This window comes from Piliocolobus tephrosceles, chromosome 15 (assembly GCF_002776525.5).
Source record: "Piliocolobus tephrosceles isolate RC106 chromosome 15, ASM277652v3, whole genome shotgun sequence".
NCBI classification, from domain to species: domain Eukaryota; kingdom Metazoa; phylum Chordata; class Mammalia; order Primates; family Cercopithecidae; genus Piliocolobus; species Piliocolobus tephrosceles.
This window is the reverse complement of record NC_045448.1, coordinates 74,006,535-74,027,239: the sequence shown is the minus strand read 5'-3', so window position 1 is coordinate 74,027,239 and position 20,705 is coordinate 74,006,535. Positions and strand designations below refer to the sequence as shown.

Here is a 20,705-nt window from a genome sequence, read left to right as displayed (position 1 = left end):
AAAGTCAAGATGGGAGGATCAGGCTTTGAAAGGCCCGGAGCTGAAAACTAGCCTGGGCAACATAGCCAGACCTTGTCTCTACAAAAAAAAAAAAAAAGATTAGGGGGGCATGGTAGGGTGCATCTATAGTCCTAGCTACTCAGAGGGTGAGACAGAAGGACTGCTTGAGCCTAGGAATTCAAGGCTGCTGTGAGCTATGATCATATCACTGCACTCCAGCCTGGGCAACAGAGTGAGACCTTATCTCAAAAAAAAAAAAAGAAGAAGGAGAAGGAGAAGGAGAAGAAGAAGAAGGAGAAAGAAGAAGAAGAAAAGGAAGAGGAGGGGGAGAAGAAGAAGAAGAGGAGGGGGAGGAGGAGGAGGAGGAGAAGAAGAAGAAGAAGAAGAAGAAGAAGAAGAAGAAGAAGAAGGGGAAGGGGAAGGGGAAGAGGAAGAGGAAGAGGAAGAAGAAGAAGAAGAAAGAAAAGAACTATTGTGTAGGAGTGGCTATATAAGATAATCTTCAGAACAAAGAAAATTACTAGGGACAAAGAGGAATCTTACATAATGATAAAGGATCAATCCACCAAGAAGACACAGCAATCCTAAACGTACGTGCAACAAAATCCAGTGTGACACAGTAAAGGCACTAAGAAATGGAAATGGAAACTGAAGAGGTAAGAACTAAATCAGAGTAAGAATTTAAACAAAATATCTGTCCTTTTTGGTATTTTCTATTGGCCTCTTTCTGCTATTGTATTCCATGAGGTACTATCCTTGACCTTTTGCTTTTCTCTCTACCAATGCTCCTTCAGAAAGCTTAACTACGCTTATGGCATAATTTTAATCATAAATTATTTAAGATCTTCCAAATTTGTATTTCCTATTTCCCATTTGTTCAACTGGCTTTGAAGACACTTCAAACCAAATGATCTCCTGACAAATCAAACTCAGTATGTCCAAAACTAAATTGACTACCCTACTTTCCAACGGTGTCACCAATTCTTTTTCAACAATCCAGATCCAAACTTGTTTCCAATTTATCTTGTAATTTAAACTATTCAAATTATGTTAAGTGTAGCTACTTTACCTGATATGTAAATTATCTTTACTCATACTTTGGAGCCAATTTGAGATGAAGCTCGGCAGTCACTTTCTGCTTGTTATGAAATAGGACCCAGAGGTTTGCCAATAAGAAATCAGGGCAACTAATATCAAGGGACCATTTCAATACAATATGAATCAAACATGGACATAAATATTTCTTTCATTTGCCTCCTCTTCACCCTATTGATGAGGGAGGGATTCCTGCTTGATGGTTCTGGATTGGCTAAAGACAACACTGGACAGAGGAGACTGACAGTATTTATTAGTCACATATACTCACAGCTGGGGAAGACACCAGGTCATGCAGGGCCACATGGGGGTTGTACATGTGAACAGAATGAGTAAACAGAAACTATGGGAGGCAGCCTTACAGTAGCAAGAAGAGAGGGTGATTTTTTTTTTATTTCTGTAGGAGGATGTGATTGGCTTGTTTGAATAATTTCACAGGTTAGCATGGGATGGAAATCTATTAGGCTGAGTACCAGGAATCCCTCCCTCATCAATAGGGTGAAGAGGAGGCAAATGAAAGAAATATTTATGTCCATGTTTGAGTCATATTGTATTTAAATGGTCCCTTGATATTAGTTGCCCTGATTTCTTATTTTTTATTGGCAAACCTCTGGGTCCTATTTCATAACAAGCAGAAAGTGACTGCCGAGCTTCATCTCAAATTGGCTCCAAAGTATGAGTTAAGATAATTTACACATCAGGTAAAGTAGCTACACTTAACATAATTTGAATAGTTTAAATTACAAGATAAACTGGAAACAAGTTTGGATAAATTAGAATACAGTTGGTCTCATTGATAGAAGAACTGGCTGTGTAGGAAGCCTCTCCCACAGAGGGGAGGGCATATCTGGCAGGTAAACTTGTGGTTAGGCCCTTTGAGGACCTCGTAATTTCAGATGTCAAGACTGCACATAATATTAAATCTTAATGTCAGCCCATACACCACAATACTATTCTGAGAGATAACTGAGGAGCTCAGGATCTTACTGGTAGAAATGAGATGTACCATTTTAACCAAATAATTAAAATGGTACACCTGGGTACATCAGTAGATATAATCCATAAGGTAAGGCAGAACGGAAGGGATGTCATGGGAGAAAGGCTGCAAAGAAAGAACACTGGCTGTTGATGTTTGCTAATAAGAGAAAAAGAAAGAACACAAGAAGCAACCGACCTGCACCCAGTCCCCATTTACAGAGTGGAAGATTTATTCCAAGCTGAAAATACTAAGCTCTAATCACCCCTACCCCAGCTCACTTGTAGGTAGAGTGAGGGTCCACTCCAGGAGAGGCAATCTAAGTGCAAGGACTAACTACTACCCCTTTCAGTATCACAATCATAGAGAAGGGGTGTGTTATTCCAAGAGAAGTAGACTAACGAACCTGCCCCCAGATACAGAGCAGTGCTGCAAAGCTTCTACCCAGGAGAGGCAAGCCATAAGAACAGAGAGCTCCACACATCTCCATAAGGAGATTGACTTTATTTGAAACAGAGCATAAAAAGCTCAAGCCTAAGGACACTGGCAAAAACAATGGAGATCCTGGTGGTGAGCAATTAAGAACTAATCCAAACCAGACACTAAATAACTAAACAACAAAAATATCAAATATTACCAGCCCAGATAAGGGATAAATATCCAGAGTTGCAACAAGATACTACCCAAAATGTTCAGTTTAGAACAACAGAAAAGTAAGACGTGCAAAAGTAAGTGTGATCTCTTCACAGGGGGAACAAAATAGGCAAATCTGCCTTTCAGAGGGCCCACGCATTGGGCTTAGCCACTAACAATTAAAAGCAGCTATTATAAACATGTTCAAAGGGAAGAAAAGTATGCTTAAAGAATTAAAGGTAGGTATGACGGCAAAGTCACATCAAATACAGAATAAAAGACAGAACTTAGAAAATAACAAAATGGAAATTCTAAGGCTGAAAAGTACAGTAACTGAAGTGAAAAAATCACTAGAGGCTCAACAGTAGATATGGACAGACAGAAGAAAAAAATCAGCAAACATCAAGATAAATGAATAGAGATTATGCAAACTGAAGAAAAGACAGAAAAAAAGAATAAAGAAAAACAAACAAAGGCTTAGAGACCAGTGAGACAGGATTAGGGGTGCTGATATATGTGGACTGCGATGCAAGAGATGATAACTGGGGAAAAACGAGAAAGAAGCAGAAAAAATCCTCAAAGAAATGATGGTTGAAAACTTCCCAAATTAGATAAAAGATATTAACTATATATCCGACAAGTTCAGTGAGCTCAAAGTAGAATAAACACAGAGATCCACAGGGAGACATATTATAACCAAGATACTGAAGTGAAAGACAAAGAGTGTATCTTGGAAGCAACAAGAGAAAACAAATTACATACAAGAGAACATGAATAAGGTAATAGCTGACTTCTCATCCAAAACTATGGAGGCCAGAAGATAGTGAAGAGGCATATTCAACGTGCTGAAAAGAAAAAGACTGTCAACCAAGAATTCCAACCCCAGCAAAACTATCTGTCAAAAAGATGAAATAAAAACATGCCAGATACACAAAAACAGGGAACTTGCAGATCCACTTTACAAGAATATAGAAAGTTCCAAAGGCTGAAAAACAAGTTAACACCAGATAATAGTAACATTTTCATAACAAAACAAATAGTGCTAGTAAAAATAATTACATCGGTAACTACAAAAAGACATGCTTCATTTCCTGTATTCTCTTAACTGATTTTAAAAGCAATTTGAAAATATATAAAGCAGCTGGGCATGGTGGCTTACATGTGTAATCCCAGCACTTTGAGAGGCCAAGGTGGGGGGACTGCTTGAGCCCAGGAATTCGAGACCAATAATGTAGTGAGATCCCATCTCTACAAAAAACTTTTTTTGAAAAATTAGCTCAGTGTAGTGGTACACACCTGTGGTCCTCACGACAGAGGAGACTGAGGCAGGAGAATCACTTGAGCCTAGGTTAGAGTGAGCTATGATCATGCCACTGCAATCCAACCTGGGCAACAGAGCAAGTCCCTAACTAAAAAAAAAACAAAAAAAAATGTGTGAGTAGTATGCATAACAATAATGACACCAAAAAAAAGAGAGGGAATAGCGTTATATAGGAGTAAAGTTTCTGTATCACAGTAGAATTAAGTTAGTATAAATCAGAAGTATATTCTGATAAGATAAATATTATAAGCCCCAGAGTAACCACTAAGAATATAACTTTTAAAAAATCACCTAGAAAATCATTTAAAAAATTAAACTGAAAGTGTCATACCAGAAAATATTCACTTCATGCAATAAAGAGGAACAGAGAAGAAAAAAGACACAAGACACATGAAAAACCAAATGTAAGCCAGAAAATGTGAATCCAATCACATCAATAATGACATTAAATGCAAACAGATTAAATAATCATATCACAAGGCAAAAATAATTAGATAGAATTTTAAAATTAAAAACCCAAGATTTAACTATATGCTCTTTACAGCAGATACATCATTTTTTATTTAAAAAATACAAATAGGTTGAAAGTAGAGTGATTTTAAAAGATAAACCATACAAACAGCAACAATAAGAGCCGAAGTGTCTATTCTAACCTAAGACAAACAGACTTTAAAACAAAAAAAAAGTTACTCGGAATAAGAAGGAACAATTTATAACAATTAAAAGGTCAATTCTAATTAGTCGGACATGATGGCACACGCTTATAGTCCCAGCTACTCAGGAGGCTGAGGCACGAGAGTCACTGGAACCCAGGAGGCAGAGGTTGCAGTGAGCCATGCACTGCATTTCAGCCTGGGCAACAGAACAAGACTGTCTCCAAAAAAAAAAAGGTCAATTCATCAGGAATATATAACAATTATAAACATACATGGATCTAACATCATAATGTCAAAATATGTGAAGCAAATCTGAGAGAGAAAAAAAGGGAGAAAGACAAACAATAAGAGTTGAAGACTTCAATACCCTCCTTTTGAAAATGGAGAAAACAGTCAGAAGACCAACAAGGAAACAGAAGACTTGAACACCTAAACCCAACCCAATAGAGCTGAGAGACATCTATAGAACACACCGCCTAACAACAGCAGAATACACATTCTTCTCAAGTACAAACTGTACATTCTACAGAATAAACTACATGCTAAAACATAAAATAAGCCTCAATAAAACTTAAAAAGACAAATCATACAAAGTATGTTTTCCAACAAAAATTGAATCAGGTGAAACATAATAACAGAAGGAAATTAAACAACACATTCCTAAATAACCAAAGGGTAAATGCAGAAAAATCACAATGTAAACTAGAAAATAAGTTTAGATGAACTAAAACAAAAATATAATAAGCCAAAACTTCGGGCATGCAGCTAACACAGTGGTTAGGAATTTATCAATTTTTACACATAAACTTGTAATAATAAGAAGAAAGAGCTTAAATCAATAACTTAACTGTATACCTTAAAAAAAAAAAAAAAACAGAAAAAAAGTGCAAACTAAACCCAAAGCAAATAGAAGGAAGGAAAAATAATGACTAGAATGAAAATAAATGAAACAAATATCAGAAAAGAAAAATAAAGATTAGAAAAAATAAAGAAACCAGCTTATTTGAAAAAATCAGCAAAATTGACAAAATTTAACTAGATTCACCAAAGGGAGAAAAAAAGAAGGGGAAAACTTAAGTTACTAAAATCAGGAATGAAAGAGAGGTCATTGTAGCTAACCTTACTGACATGAAAGGGATTACATGGGAATATTATGAACAGATACATGTAAACAGATAGGCTCGCTAAATAGACAAGTTCTATTTATGACACAAATTGCAAAAGCTGATTCATGAAAAATATAAAATCTAAATAGACTTATGGCAAGGAAAGAGATGAAATTAGTAATTTAAAAACTTCCTACAAGAACAGCCCAGGTAGTTTCACAGTAATTTCTATTCAAAAACAATTAATACCAATCTTTTCCAAACTCTTCCAAGTGAACCTGCCACCTCAGTCTCCCAAAGTACTGAGATTACAAGCTTGAGACACTGTACCTGACCCAAAATTTTATTTACTCCAGTAATTTTTATTCAATTTCTACCATCCAATCCCAGGGCTATTTAATGGATTTCATCACCCTTCAAACTGTTCCTCATTTAAATCTACTTATTCAATCTAACCAAAATTGCCTATTCTTCTAGTGCTCTCAATAACTTATTCCCACCTCATCTAATCAACATCATAAACAAATCTTTGGTCCTTCTATTTTCTCCTAGAATAACAACTCTTCTGGCTTCTCTTTCCCTATGTAGGCTGAAACCAATAGGTGATCAACTCTTCTCTCTTTGCCTGCTGTCCTTCTACCATACCCATTCAATGTATTCCTGAACCAAGGATCGATACGGTAATTCATCATCTCCATTCCTGAGTGTTAGCAGGAAAAACAAATCAGAGATTCTATACAGGCTGACAACGTTATAAAATCATTATCACTAACCTGAGCTGACTTCTCAGAATTGCCCTCCAATCCTTTTACTTTCCCTTGGTCAGCTCCATCTCAAATTCACTTCAACACAAACTATAAGTCTTCACCAAACCACTCTCCTCAAAGCCTCTAACCTACTTGCACCACTACTTACCTCCCTCAGCAGATAATCTTGCTTTTACCTCAAAACTGATTTCTCTCAATTTCCTCTCTACAAACTTATTTGCATCCACTCTTGTCATCTTGGGCTCAATCAATTCCTTTTTCCCTTCAAGACACACAAAGGAATAAACAGATTCTAACATCAGACTCCTCCATATAATTCAGTTCTAAATATTGTCATGTAGAATGCAATGAAAAACCAAATGATTCCTCTAATAAAAGAACAGCGGATTTGTGATGGTCTGAATGTTTGTGGCCCCCCTGAAAAGTACAGGTTGAAATCCTAATCCCCAAGGTGATGAAATTAGTAGGCAGGGCTTTTGGGAAGTAATTAGATCATGAGGACACAGGCCTCATGTTTGGGATTAGTGTCCATTATAAAAACGATTCCAGAGAAACCCCTTGCCCCTTCCACCACAGGAGGGCACAGAAGAACATGTCATCTATGGCAAACAGTCCCTCAGAAGACACTGAATCTGCCAGCACTTGATCTTGGAATTGTCGGCCTCTAGAACTGCGAGAAACAAATTTCTGTTGTTTATAAGCCACACTTAAAGTATTCAGATATTTTTGTCATAGCAGTCTGAGGAGACTAAGACAGGATTTCTAAACACATCTAATCTGAAGTATAATTATTACAGATATTAAAAAATAAAAAAATTAGACCTAATAAAATATTTTTTCAAAAGGTATCCATAAATAGGACATTTACCATCTCCTTTTTCTACATACCTGCTTTTAAATGTTTAGGAGCCTTTGGCACAGTGTCAGGAGACATCCTCAACATTCTCAGATCTGAAGAGTGATATTCCGACTCTCTTGTTAGCTTATGTGGAACAAATGAAGGCAATAAAAATGAAAAAAGACTCATTAATGCCCAGATTAGAATGACCCACCTATGAAGAAATGAAGAAAATAAGATATTAATTTCAAACTTCATCTGCTAAAAATAATCCCTCATTTTTATAAAGATGAACACTGAGAAGTTACACTAGTTACTTAAGATCATAATCTCAAACCTTCTGAATTCATATATAGGTCGTATCTTGTTGGGTCAACTCTGAGAAGACTCTATAAATCATCCTGAGGGCTTAGAAATCTGTCTAATTAAAATATCATAGATAGTATGTCTAGAAGTGTTGTTACTCAGAAGTTTGCTCCTTATGATCATTGCAGAATTTGAACCACGGGATTATTCTTGACAAGCTCAGGTATTTCTTTTTAAGGTAGAGAGGTGCACTGTGGGCAAGAAAGAGTAGGAAGGAAAAAGAAACAGGAATATTTTCTAGAAACTCACAAATGTTTAGAAGGAAAATGAGAGTATCAAAGAACCATAACTGTGATCAGTTACCAACAAGCATAAGTCCTCAAACTTCTTAAAACAAAAGTAATGGAGACTATAAATTGGTAGTGAAGTAAAGGTTAACTGCTCAAAAAGAAGTTCCTAATGTTTCATCAGGTCACAAGTCCTTGCTAGAAAAGAAATTAGAGGCCGGGCGCGGTGGCTCAAGCCTGTAATCCCAGCACTTTGGGAGGCCGAGACGGGTGGATCACGAGGTCAGGAGATCGAGACCATCCTGGCTAACACGGTGAAAACCCGTCTCTACTAAAAAGTACAAAAAACTAGCCGGGCGAGGTGGCGGGCGCCTGTAGTCCCAGCTACTTGGGAGGCTGAGGCAGGAGAATGGTGTAAACCCGGGAGGCGGAGCTTGCCGTGAGCTGAGATCTGGCCACTGCACTCCAGCCTGGGCGACAGAGCGAGACTCCGTCTCAAAAATAAAAAAAAAAAAAGAAATTAGAAACCAATATTGGTGACATTAATACCTAAACATGTACAACTTTTCACCAAATTCACAGTGCACCCTCATATAAAAATATATATCAATTTTAGGTTGTCTTTATTTCCCTAAAAAGATTATTTCAGTCATATCTTCTCAGGATGAAGTCTAGAAATGTACATAAGCATGAATTTTTCTATCCTCTTTCATCAATTTTTCATTGTGTAGTAATGAACATTCTTAGGAAGCCGTGTGAAGTGTGGAAATGAATATTCCACATCTATTTCTATATCTACATCTACTGCCCATACAAGTTTCTCTAGACCAGTGCTTTTCGACTGGTGAAGATTTTGTACCCATCAAGGAACATTTGACAATGCCTGGAAATATTTTTTGCTGTCGTAACTTGTGATGGGAGAGGATGTTACTAGTATCTAGTGAATAGAGGCCAGGGATGGACGCTGCAAAACATTCTACAATAAGCAGGAAACACGCCTCCCACTATAACAAAGAATTATCCAACTCAAAATGATAATGCTGCTAAGAAGCCCTGCTCTCCACATAGCACAAAGTTCTTAGTTTTCAATTACCTCCCTCCTACAGGAAACTTTTTTGAAGTACAGCCTATATATATACACACACACATATATAAATACACATAAATATACATAAAGATATATGCATATATATAATATGCAGTCATGTGTCACTTAATGATGTGGATATGTTCTGAGAAATGTGTTGTTAGGCAATTTTGTTGTTGTGCAAACATCACAGAGTGACATACACAAACTACTACTGTGTAGCCTACTACACACCTAGGCTAGTGGTCTAGCCTACTGCTTCCAGGCTACAAACCTATCAGCATGTTACTGTTCTAAATACTGTAGGCAACTGTAAAACAACGGTATTTGTGTATCTAAACATATCTAAACATAGGAAAGGTACAGTAAAAATACAGTATTTTAATCTTAAAGGACTACCATCATATATGCAGCCTGTAATTAACTATCACAGTGTGGCATGACCATACATAATATATAGACACTTGTGAGAGAGTGTGTGTTTATAGTTTACAGCAGTTTTTCTTCTACAGCTTTCAAACACAGAAATAAAGAAAAATTTTGCTTGCAAGCTTGACATCAAAAAATTTCATTATGTTAAAGTTTCAAAATACAGAACTATTAAAGTAGGTAATACCGGCCAGGCACGGTGGCTCACACCTGTAATCCCAGCACTTTGGGAGGCGGAGGCAGGCAGATCACGAGGTCAGGAGATCAAGACTATCCTGGTTAACACGGTGAAACCCCGTCTCTACTAAAAATCCAAAAAATTAGCTGGGCATGGTGGCGGGCACCTGTAGTTCAAGCTACTCAGGAGGCTGAGGCAGGAGAATGGCGTGAACCCGGGAGGTGGAGCTTGCAGTGAGCCGAGATCATGCCACTGCACTTCAGTATGCGCGACAGCAGGAGACTCCGTCTCAAAAAAAAAAGTAGGTAATACAAAAGAAAATGTAAAATGAAAATTATGAGAAGTATTTATTTAAGAAACCAGCAGATCTTCATTGCTAACTGAAAATGGAAAGAACCAGAAGAAAAAGAAATCAAGATTGGTTTATCTTCCCAATGTTTAATCAACAATGAAGAAAGAATGAAAGATGACCAAGAAACCAGAAAAATACTAATACCTTTCATAAAAACTCAGAAACTCTATAAGTGAGTCTAATTTTAGGAAAAACATGAGTTATTTTGCTATAGGGCAAGTTGAATTTGGGGTGATGACAATGTTCACAAGAAAACATGCAAAATAAATTAGACAAATATCAGGGTATAAAAACAGAGGTGATAATCATCCACACAGAGACAGGCAACTAGGTCTCCAAAGGTGGGGGGGTAAGAAGAGGAAAGAAATCTAAGGCTTAAATCTTAAATAATTTTTAGAGTTAAATGGCCAAAACAAGAGGTACTAAAATAGCATATTAGGCCTGGCGCGGTGGCTCACACCTGTAATCCCAGCACTTTGGGAGGCCGAGACAGGTGGATCACTTGAGATCAGGAGTTGGAGACTAGCCTGGCCAATATGGTGAAATCCCATCTCTACTAAAAATACAAAAAATTATCCAGGCATGGTGGCAGGCGCCTGTAATCCCAGCTACCTGGGAGGCTGCCGCAGGAGAACTGCTTAAACCTAGGAAGCGGAGGGTGCAGTGAGCTGAGATCGTGCCATTGCACTCCAGCCTGGATGACAAGTGCGAAACTCTATCTCAACAAAAAAACAAACAAAAAAAAAGCATATTAATTATGTGCTGCTACCAAGAACAAGGAGAAAGAAAAACAAAATAATGATAGAAAGTAGGAAACCACCAGAGACTCTAATAGTCTAGTTTCAGCTAAGTGAAGAGAACTAACAACCAGGAACTATATAAATGCTATATAACTTACCCCATTTAATAGTAGGATATATGAGGTTGATTATTACTATTCCTGTTTCCTTATGCAGATCAGGAAAGTGATCCTCCAAAGTCATTTACTCAAGACACAAGGTTAACAAAGTAACTGAACTGGATTTTGACTCCAAATCTCTGTTCTTTTCACAGTTCCAAGCTGCATCATACATACGTGGATACCCAAATAATCATTTATGATGAGTAGATATAAAAGTGAATCAAGTAAGTATGAATGACTCTTCTGTGACACAGATGAGGAGTGTAAGGAAGCAACCAACGAGTAAGCAAGCCCCTGAAATCAAGCTAAGCCACACAGAAAAAGTACTACCACATCTGGCTCCTTGCTTTTCTGATATTGACATTAAATAACTCCTAGATCTAAGACTAAGACAGACAGAGCTACAACTGAAAGACAATATAGGGAATAACAGCATCTTCCTTAGATTGAAAAATTATACTTCAGGCTACATTTAAGGACAGATTAAAATTTGGAGCAGTGGTCAAAGCTAGTCTCTGGACATTAACTGAACCTATATATCTTTATTTTTATTTATTTATTTATTTATTTATTTATTTATTTATTTATTTGAGACGGAGTCTCACGCTGTCACCCAAGCTGGAGTGCTGGAGTGCAGTAGCGTGATATCCACTCACTGCAAGCTCCGCCTCCCGGGTTCACGCCATTCACCTGCCTCAGCCTCCTGAGTAGCTGGGACTACAGGCACCCGCCACCCTGCCCGGCTAGTTTTTTGTATTTTTTTAGTAGAGACGGGGTTTCACCGTGTTAGCCAGGATGGTCTCGATCTCCTGACCTCGTGATCCACCCGTCTCGGCTTCCCAAAGTGCTGGGATTACAGGCTTGAGCCACCGCGCCCGGCCTCTATATCTTTATTTTTAAAATACATTTTATCTACATGAAAGGTTGATATAAGTCACAAAAGTAGTATTAAAAATTTAGAACACTTTAAAAGTTGTTATTTTGTTTCTCATTGTTATTGAATGCAACTTTAGGCAATCTCCTTCAAAACCTCTACTCTTGCCAAAATAATGCAAAATCTTAACCTTAGTTTCATCAAGAATAGTTAAAATTCTGGGGTGGGGGAGACGGGGGACAGTTTATGGTATGGTGGTTAAGTACACAGACATGGTTAGTTTCAAATACTGGTTCCCCCAATTGCTGAATAATGATAAGCAAGTTCCTAAATCCTCTAAGTCTCAATAGTAAAACAGGGATGATAATAATCTCTAACAATTCTATTTGACAGAATTGACAGAGGACAAAAATGAATTGATACATACATGTAACCTCCTAGCACAGTACTTGAGCACAAAGTGTTAACTATCATTTTCATCCCCACTGTTATCAGATTAAAATTAAAGAATGCCTAGTTTAGAATACTGAAGAAAATAAAACTAACCTAGTGATTCTGTGTTAAAAAAATTTTAATAAATGTAATAAATTATAAATAAAAGTTCATCATAATATCTTTGTTCATTTTCTACCAACAATCTGAACCTAAAGGTCTAAATGTGGGTGTAACCCAAACTAATAGAGCTTTACAAAAATATACCAATCTTATACATAGGAAAACAGGAAAAGAGAAATAACATTAAGTACATCACTATTTTATCTAACAGTATTTAATAAGAGGATATAAGGATATATCACAAGGAAGTAGGGCCCACCTTGGGACTTACAGTACCAGACAACAAAAGAGGATATTCATTCAACAGGACCAGAGGAACATTAATGCCAAGGGATCCAAAGATCCAAGCAAATAAAAGTCTTCTATAAAAGAATGACACAGGGAGGGGAACATCACACACCGGGGCCTGTCAGCGGGTAGGGGGTTAGGGGTGGGATAGCATTAGAAGAAATACCTAATGTAGACGACAGGTTGATGGGTACAGCAAACCACCATGGCACGTGTACACCTATGTAACAAACCTGCACGTTCTGCACATGTGCCCCAGAACATTTAAAAAAAAAAAAAGGCTGACATAAAATTTTTATGACCCCCTAGAGTTGCCAGTTTCTAGTACACACACAATGGTAATAATGATATAAATAGAGAGAAGGAAGGGACATGTATATACATTAGTGTATTGCTCATTTGGGAAGGAGATACTTCACTTTGGAGAGGCACTGGCCAGTTTGGACATTAAGCACTTCATTATCCTTCCTGGTCAAACATGGGTCTTAAAACTTTCAAGACACCTCTGAAGTCAAGTCTTTCAGGAGCTTCTAAAGAGAAATACTTAAATATTCCAGGGACTGTTTCAAGGCTTGTACATTGAAGACCAGAGGGAAACATTCAAAGTACAAGCTTCTGAATGTTCCCATGAATAACTCTAATCTTAACACTGTCTGAAGACTATTGCTGGCACAACTAGGAAGAGTTAGGCTGCCTCAATATGAAAGGCCTGGAGCCCCAGGGGATGGCCTTTTCCAAGACACCCCAGAACTAAGTCTTACAGTCTACGAAACATAAACATTTCTTTCATACCAACCTCTAATGGAACATATTCCTGGATATCAGATAAAGAACAGGTACAAGTTACAAGCTGGTAATGAAAGATATAATTTTTCAAATAAAATATTTTCAAATAAAATTTGAAATTTTTTCAAATAAAATATTCCTCTCCCCACCCAGAAAAAATGTCAAATAGAAAAACTTACAGGCTTTTCAAAATTGCTTTCCTTCTCAGATGGTAGTTGTAAAGTAGGCTGCCAGTGCAGGGAGCTGTCACGCATCTCTAGATCATCACGAAAATTCTCTAAAGCTGCTAGCTCAATGTACTCACCAGTCAAATCACATTGGTCATGTACCCAGGAAACAGTAAAAAGTAAAATAAACACAAACAATACCATTTCCTGAAACAATACTGAAAAAGGCCATGTTTCTTACAACTATCATTTTATTGTGTCTCACCTTTCTTTGTAGTTCAGTAATTCTTTCACTGCACACAACAGCGTTTTCATTTAGGCCATCCAGAGTAATGACGTCAGACTCAGCCTTCTCCTGCAGGCCCTCTACAAAATAGGAGTCATTTTGCATAATTGTATGTATAGTAAAACTAGACTCAGCTCCCACAGGCCAAGGAATTTCACCTTGGCCTATATCAGCTTTCAGCAATGTCTCTTGGGCGACTGCAATTAATGATGCATCACTGGTCAATGGTAAAAGCACTTTGTGTGTGACTTTGCATCACATGCCACCAAGTTTGCTGAAAAGCTGTTTTCCTCAGCTGCAGGTGGACCTTTAATGGCATTACTATAGTTAACATCCTTACCCAAATTAAAGTCTGAGTAATCTGCAACTTCTTCAAAGGTTGGCTGCTTTAAATCTTGTAAAACCAAAGAATCTGAAGTTAATACTTTCACATGATAAATAACATCTGAAGATCCTATCTTCTCTGCAAGGTCAAGAGAAGGAACAGACTTTATCTTCCCAAAGGGAAGAAATGGTTCATTGCTTATATCACATTGAAATAAAGTTGACTGTGTTTTGCCAAGACCAACAGTCTGGTTGTAAGATTTTTCACTCAAAGAAGCAGATGACTTAAGCTATGGAATAACACAAAGTGGCTTAATGAACATTTCCTGAACATTTTGCCAGTATAGGAAGCTACCATTATCATCCTTTATATGCAACAATGGTTTTGAAGCTGCTGGTTCAAACACCCCAGGAGTAGACTGATAGCATGTATGTTTAAGCCTATCAAATAAAGAGTTTTCATCTTTATAATTTAATGGAGAAAGATCTGGATTTTTTGGTTCTCTCTCTTGGCTGTCATCTGTTAATGATGTCAGCTTAGATGTCATTTACTGTACTCTCTTTCTTAGAAGGCTCAATAGAGGCAATAACTGCCTCAAAAGCTATATTTTCAGTAGCATCAATGTTTTTCTCACCAAAAAGAGAAGTTCCCTTTTGGTTTCTTTCCTCTTGAAAATACAGTTGTTCTGATGTCTCATCCAAGTTGGATATAACAGTCTGAAGAGGACCACCAGAAGCCTCCATTTTAGAGGTATCATGTTCCCTGGAGAGTACATGTGCTTCTGAAACTTTTACAGAATTATCAGGAGCTATAACATTCCTAAAACACTTTATTCCTGAGGATCTGGGTTGCATTTCTGAAGATAAATTATTTCTAGTCTCTGTTAGTTCAAAACACTGAGATGATTCTTTCTGTAAACCTTCTTCATTTCTTTCATAACCCTCCAAAGAATCCGTCTTTTGTTTCACCTCAATCTCAGCTGGAGCCCTTAAATAAACATTCTCAAAATAATGACTATCAGAAGTCAAGGGAACCCCTTTTCCTCTTCTTTCCAACAAACAACACAAGAAAGAATATGATATTTTATTATTATAATGAGCAGCAACTTCACATGGAAAGGAAACACAGTCCTTACTGATTACACATGTTTCTGGGTGGTGCAAAGTTCCCTCTTTGTTCCATGGCACATAGGAAAAGGGGACACTAAAACTGTTACTTCTCTTGGAAATTTTATTTTTATTAATTGTGTCAGATGAATCTGAAAAAGAATCAGGGTACTTACTGGTTAAATATGTTTCTGCCTGCTTAGGTGAAGCTTCCTCTTTCCAATACTGCCCATATGAATAAGCAGCATCAAAATGGTCACTTCTTTTAGTAGTTATGTTTTCATCGGTTATGTCAGATAAAGTTGCAACTGAAACTTGATCTTTATCAGCTAAATTGGTTTCAGGCTGCTGTGTATCTTTTCGTGTCTTCCATGACATATATGAACAAAGATCATCATAACTATCACAGTCTTTGGGAATTTTCAGTTCATCAACAGACGAAATAGTCTCTTCATTATTCCCTTGTTCAGAAGGTAAAAAAGGGCACTGAGACCCAACAGTTGTGCTCCCTATAAGTGGGTGCTGAGATACACTAAAGCAACTGCTTGCTAAGTCTGAAGCTACTTCTGCAGTAGCCTGGAATAAAGCTTCACTAACTTCCGATGGTCGAGAAGACCATTCAGTATCTTCAGACTTATCAGGAATTCCCCTGAAAATATACAGTTAAAAATAAATAAATAACACATTAAAAACATTTAATTTTTAAGTACTAATACAAAAATACATATGTCACTAAAATCAAGTTTATTTGAAAAGTGCATTGAAAAACAAAGCTCTCCTAATTTCAGACTCCTTTAAAATGGCTAATGAGTAAACAAAAAAAATCTTTTTAACCAAAAGGTGAACTACCACCCTACAACCCTGATATTATCTCAGGCTTCTCCTAAAACAACAGACACAGAATGTGATTTTCACAATGATGCCTACCATGATTTTTCATTTAACCTGCATTAATTTTTTTACTAGTTGTCATTTATTGTGCTCTTGAAAACTATGCAAGGCCAGGCACAATGGCTCACACCTGTGCTCCTAGCATTTTGGATCACCTGAAGCCCAGGAGTTCAAGACAAGCCATGACAATATGGCAAGACCCTATCTCTACAAAAAAATTAAAAATTGGCAGGGCATGGTAGCACATGCCTGTAGTACCAGCTATTGTGAAGGCTAAGGCAGGAGGATTGCTTGAGCCTAGAAGTTAGAGGTTACAGTAAGCCATGATGGCACCACTGCACTCCAGCCTGGGCAACAGAGCAAGACTCCATCTAGATAAAAACAACAACAACAACAACAAAAAAAAAAAAAAAACAAAAAGAGAAAGAAACCACTCAAGAAGTTATCTATTCCCCAAATACAACAGTAACTTAATAATTAGTTGATGATCTAAAAATGTGTACAGATCACTTTTCATAAAAGTGATATAAGGTAATATATAAGGACAGAGGTTACTTTTTACTTTCTAAACATCTATAGTTTTTAATTTAAGGTGGGTTTTCTTTTCAGTTCTAGAAGAGGAAACATATTCTTGAATAATTCCAAATATGTTTTGAAAATTCCAGACTTTTCTCCCATTATGACTATTCTAAAGGACATGAATTTGGAGTATCTGTTAATTTGGATATGTCTGTTCATAACAATCTTCTTACTTCATACTCACACCTCCTATAAGGTAAGGAGAGCTAACTAGTCTCATTCAATAACAGCTGGACAAAATGAGAGTCCCAAACAAGTTAGTGACCTAGAAATAAATGCTTTTTGCAGAATAAGGGTGAGAGGGAGGAGAGAGATGATGAGCAGCAGATGGGGAGGTTTATGAGAAGGAAAATCCAGTGTGTCTTCTAAATTAAAATATGCCTGAAATGCCTGAATACATTAGGAACTATTTTTAAATAAACTACTGGCATCTAGTTCATCTCTACACGTTACTCTGCCAAATTAATATGCATCAAGTCCTAGTACAGGATTTTGTTACCTTCAGAGTGTGTCCTAAGAGTATCTAAGCCCCACCTCAAAGTACCACCTTAGCCTGAAGTCACTAATATTAGTAACAACATAGAACAAGAAAGGAGAAAGGTTACATGCAAATAAATCATCCTACCTCAGAGGTGCAAAACTTAGTTCACTTTGATGAAATAAAGAATCAGACGCAAATTCTTGGTCTTGTGTCAAACAGGTCAGCAAAGGCAAATCAGGAGAAGCAAAGCTATCTTGTATGACTGCAAAGTTTCAAATATAAAAATGCTGATTAATGCTGAAAATTGATTATTTACTTACGTATGTAATACTTTAAAGCACCTACATATGCTGCCATATGGAGAATTCTACAAGCATTAGAATAATAATATAAAAGCAACAGCAGTAGCAGCTATCATTTATTGAGAGCCTGACAAAGTCAAGGTGCTTAACACACAATATTTCATTTAATCCTCATGACAACCTTGAAAGATAGGTATTATATACACATCTTATCGGTGAGGAAACACGATTACAAAACTTACAAAGCATTAAGTAACTTGTCCGCATTCAAGTAGCTGAAATGCCACAGTGAGATTTGAACCCAAGCATTTCAACTTTTAGCAAATGCTCTTAACCATTATTAGTGTTTCTTCCTATCTTACATAATACAGACTACAGCTGCTATGTCAAAGTATAGCACAGGAGCTCCTGGGCCCTAAGACACTCTTAGGAGGTACCTACTGTTGAAATTTTATTCAAAATAATATTAAGATACCATTTGCCTTATTCACTCCCATTCTCTCAAAAAGATACAGTGACATTTTCCAGAAGCTACAGAATGTATGATATGGCAACAGACTGAATACAGAAACAGACATGAGAATCTTGCTGTCTTCTATTATGTCAGACATTATAGAGTTGTTTAAGTAAAACATGGCCATATTTCTAATTTTTTTCATATTTTTGTATTAGAAAAGTTATTTTTATAAAATATGTATTTTTTCAATGAATTAATAAATTTTAAATGTTTCAGTTTTAATTTCTAACATGGGAAATATCAATAACCCAAATAAATAAAAGCTCTTTGGAGTTGTGATTTTTAAATGCATAAAAGAATCCTGTTACCCAAAAAGTTTGAACTGCTGCTTTAATGAAAACATAAAAAAAAAAATTCTTGTGATTTCCTGAATGTTGACTTAAATCATTCTTATTTTAATCAGTATACTCTCTTGATTTCAGAATGCCCGTAACACTGTGTTCAAAGTGAGGACTCCTCTCTCACACCACTGTTCCCCTGAAATTACCAAAAACCTAGAGTTCACAGAGCTCACCATGTTGTCATCTGTCCTTCACTTGTTCAAAACGCGTACCGTCACTGCTCATATACCCCGCACACCTTCCATATAATTCATCACCCTCTTGTTTTAATCTTTCGTCGATCCACTTCCCATATAAATTGTCAACTCTGTGTCTACTTTTTTTTTTTTTTTTTTTTGAGGCGGAGTCTCGCTCTGTCGCCCAGGCTGGAGTGCAGTGGCGCAATCTCAGCTCACTGCAAGCTCTGCCTCCTGGGTTTACGCCATTCTCCTGCCTCAGCCTGCCGAGTAGCTGGGACTACAGGCGCCCGCCACCTCGCCCGGCTAGTTTTTTGTATTTTTTAGTAGAGACGGGGTTTCACCGTGTTAGCCAGGATAGTCTCGATCTTCTGACCTCGTGATCCGCCCGTCTCGGGCTCCCAAAGAACTCTGTGTCTACTTTATCCACAGCTATAACCTCAGTGCCTAGCAAAGTACCTGCTACATTTAATAGGTACTCAAAAGAGAGTTATTTACTTACTGAATGAATTAAAGTGAGAAACTGATATATAACAACAACTTTTGCCACCAAGGAACAATTGGTATGGTTCCTCTTTGGCCTTGGCACAGAGAAGCAGTCTTAAACCTCCATAACAGTCCTTCACCCCTCTAAAAATCATGAAGAGTTTTTAACAAAGTCCCCAAATACACTAGAGCTAATGCTATAAGGGGGACCTTTGGGCAAGTAACGCAAATTTACTATTTCCGGTTAACTGTAGGCTGCGTATTTAAAGAACCTGAGTCTTTTCTAAAAAAAAATTAGAGTTATCCCTAACCAGGTTTCAGAACCCACAGAAATCCTCAGTACCTAAAATAGCTATTTAGGTATGAGTAAGGAATAGTAAGTAACAAGTAAGTTATAAGCAGCATTTCAGCATCTCCTTAAATATTTAAGAATATATCAGGGTGGAATTGGACAGTTAAATCAGGTAAATCGGAAAAAGTATTTGCTAAAGGAGCAGGCCAAAGCTGAAGAGTTAATGATTCTCAAGTGTACAACATTACTTGTGTGTGTGTGTGTGTGTGTGATGGGAAGGTAGTGTATTTTACTTGCCATGCCTTTTTCTTTCAGCTTTCAACAGCTTCTTGTTTCCTGAAGTATGGACATCTGTTACTGGCTTGGATCCCTTTTTTTTTTTGAGGTATCTAACCATTCTGGCACCAGTCATCATCAATGACATTTGCCATTGGCGAGAGCCTAATTACCACAATGTTAGTACTTATGCATAACAAAACAGCAATGATAAAATTTCCTCTGCCTATCAGATCCAGGAACCTACTCCAATAATTTAAAATGTTCTGCCCTATCTATAGTAAATGAGAAGCCAGAGTTACAAAACTTTACATTAGAAAACATTTTAGGTCACAATCTCCTCCCCAGTGCTAAAATCCTAATAGAGAAATTTTGCTAGACATTTTGCAGTGACATGAAGCTCACTTTTTGTTGTCGTTACACAGCCTTTCTGCTATTAAATGGTTTTGACTATTAGAAAGTTCTTTTTTATATCAATTTGAAAAACAGTTTCCTTTTAAGGTATGTATTCATTTTAAACTCTAGACTAGGAGTTAGCAAACATTTTTTTATGAAAGGTCAGATGGTAAATATTTTCGGTTTTGTTGGTCATATATAATCTGTCACATATACTATGGTTGTTTGTTTTTACAATCCTTTAAAAATGCAAAAATCATTCTTAGCAGATGGAAGGTACAAAATCAAGACTTGGCCTATAAGCTATAGTTTGCAGATCCTGCTCTACACCATTATAATACAAATCCCATGGTACTGTTATTTTCTGTTTACTGGATTGCCTTCCCAGAAGAGGAGGTAGCTTTCATCTTTATATCCCTAGCATCAAACACACAGGAGGCACTTAGATATTTGTTACATGAATGAATAAAAACTAAGTTGCTTCCTCTTTAGCATAACAGCCCTTCAAATATTTGACCACAGCAAAGTCTTCTCTTTTGTCTATCAAAAGATAGTCATCTCCTCCCACAAAGGTACTCTAACTTTGTCAACATCCTTCTTAAAATGTGGACCTAAAATTGACTTTAATAATTCACATCATAGAATATGT

General features: G+C 37.0%; 1 protein-coding gene across 5 annotated transcripts in view; it reads right to left on the bottom strand.

The window, feature by feature from the left end:
- ALMS1 (ALMS1 centrosome and basal body associated protein) overlaps positions 1-20,705 on the bottom strand; it is a 220,513-nt gene that overhangs the window by 162,859 nt on the left and 36,949 nt on the right. For all 5 annotated transcript variants that reach the window (XM_023223966.2, XM_026456443.2, XM_026456446.2 and 2 more), the window contains exons 4-7: positions 17,415-17,532; positions 15,496-15,968; positions 13,868-13,968; positions 7,443-7,536 (exon numbers count right to left, since the gene is read on the bottom strand). In XM_023223966.2, the coding sequence (XP_023079734.2) occupies positions 7,443-7,536; positions 13,868-13,968; positions 15,496-15,968; positions 17,415-17,532 (786 nt within the window). The remainder of the gene's footprint in view (positions 1-7,442; positions 7,537-13,867; positions 13,969-15,495; positions 15,969-17,414; positions 17,533-20,705) is intronic.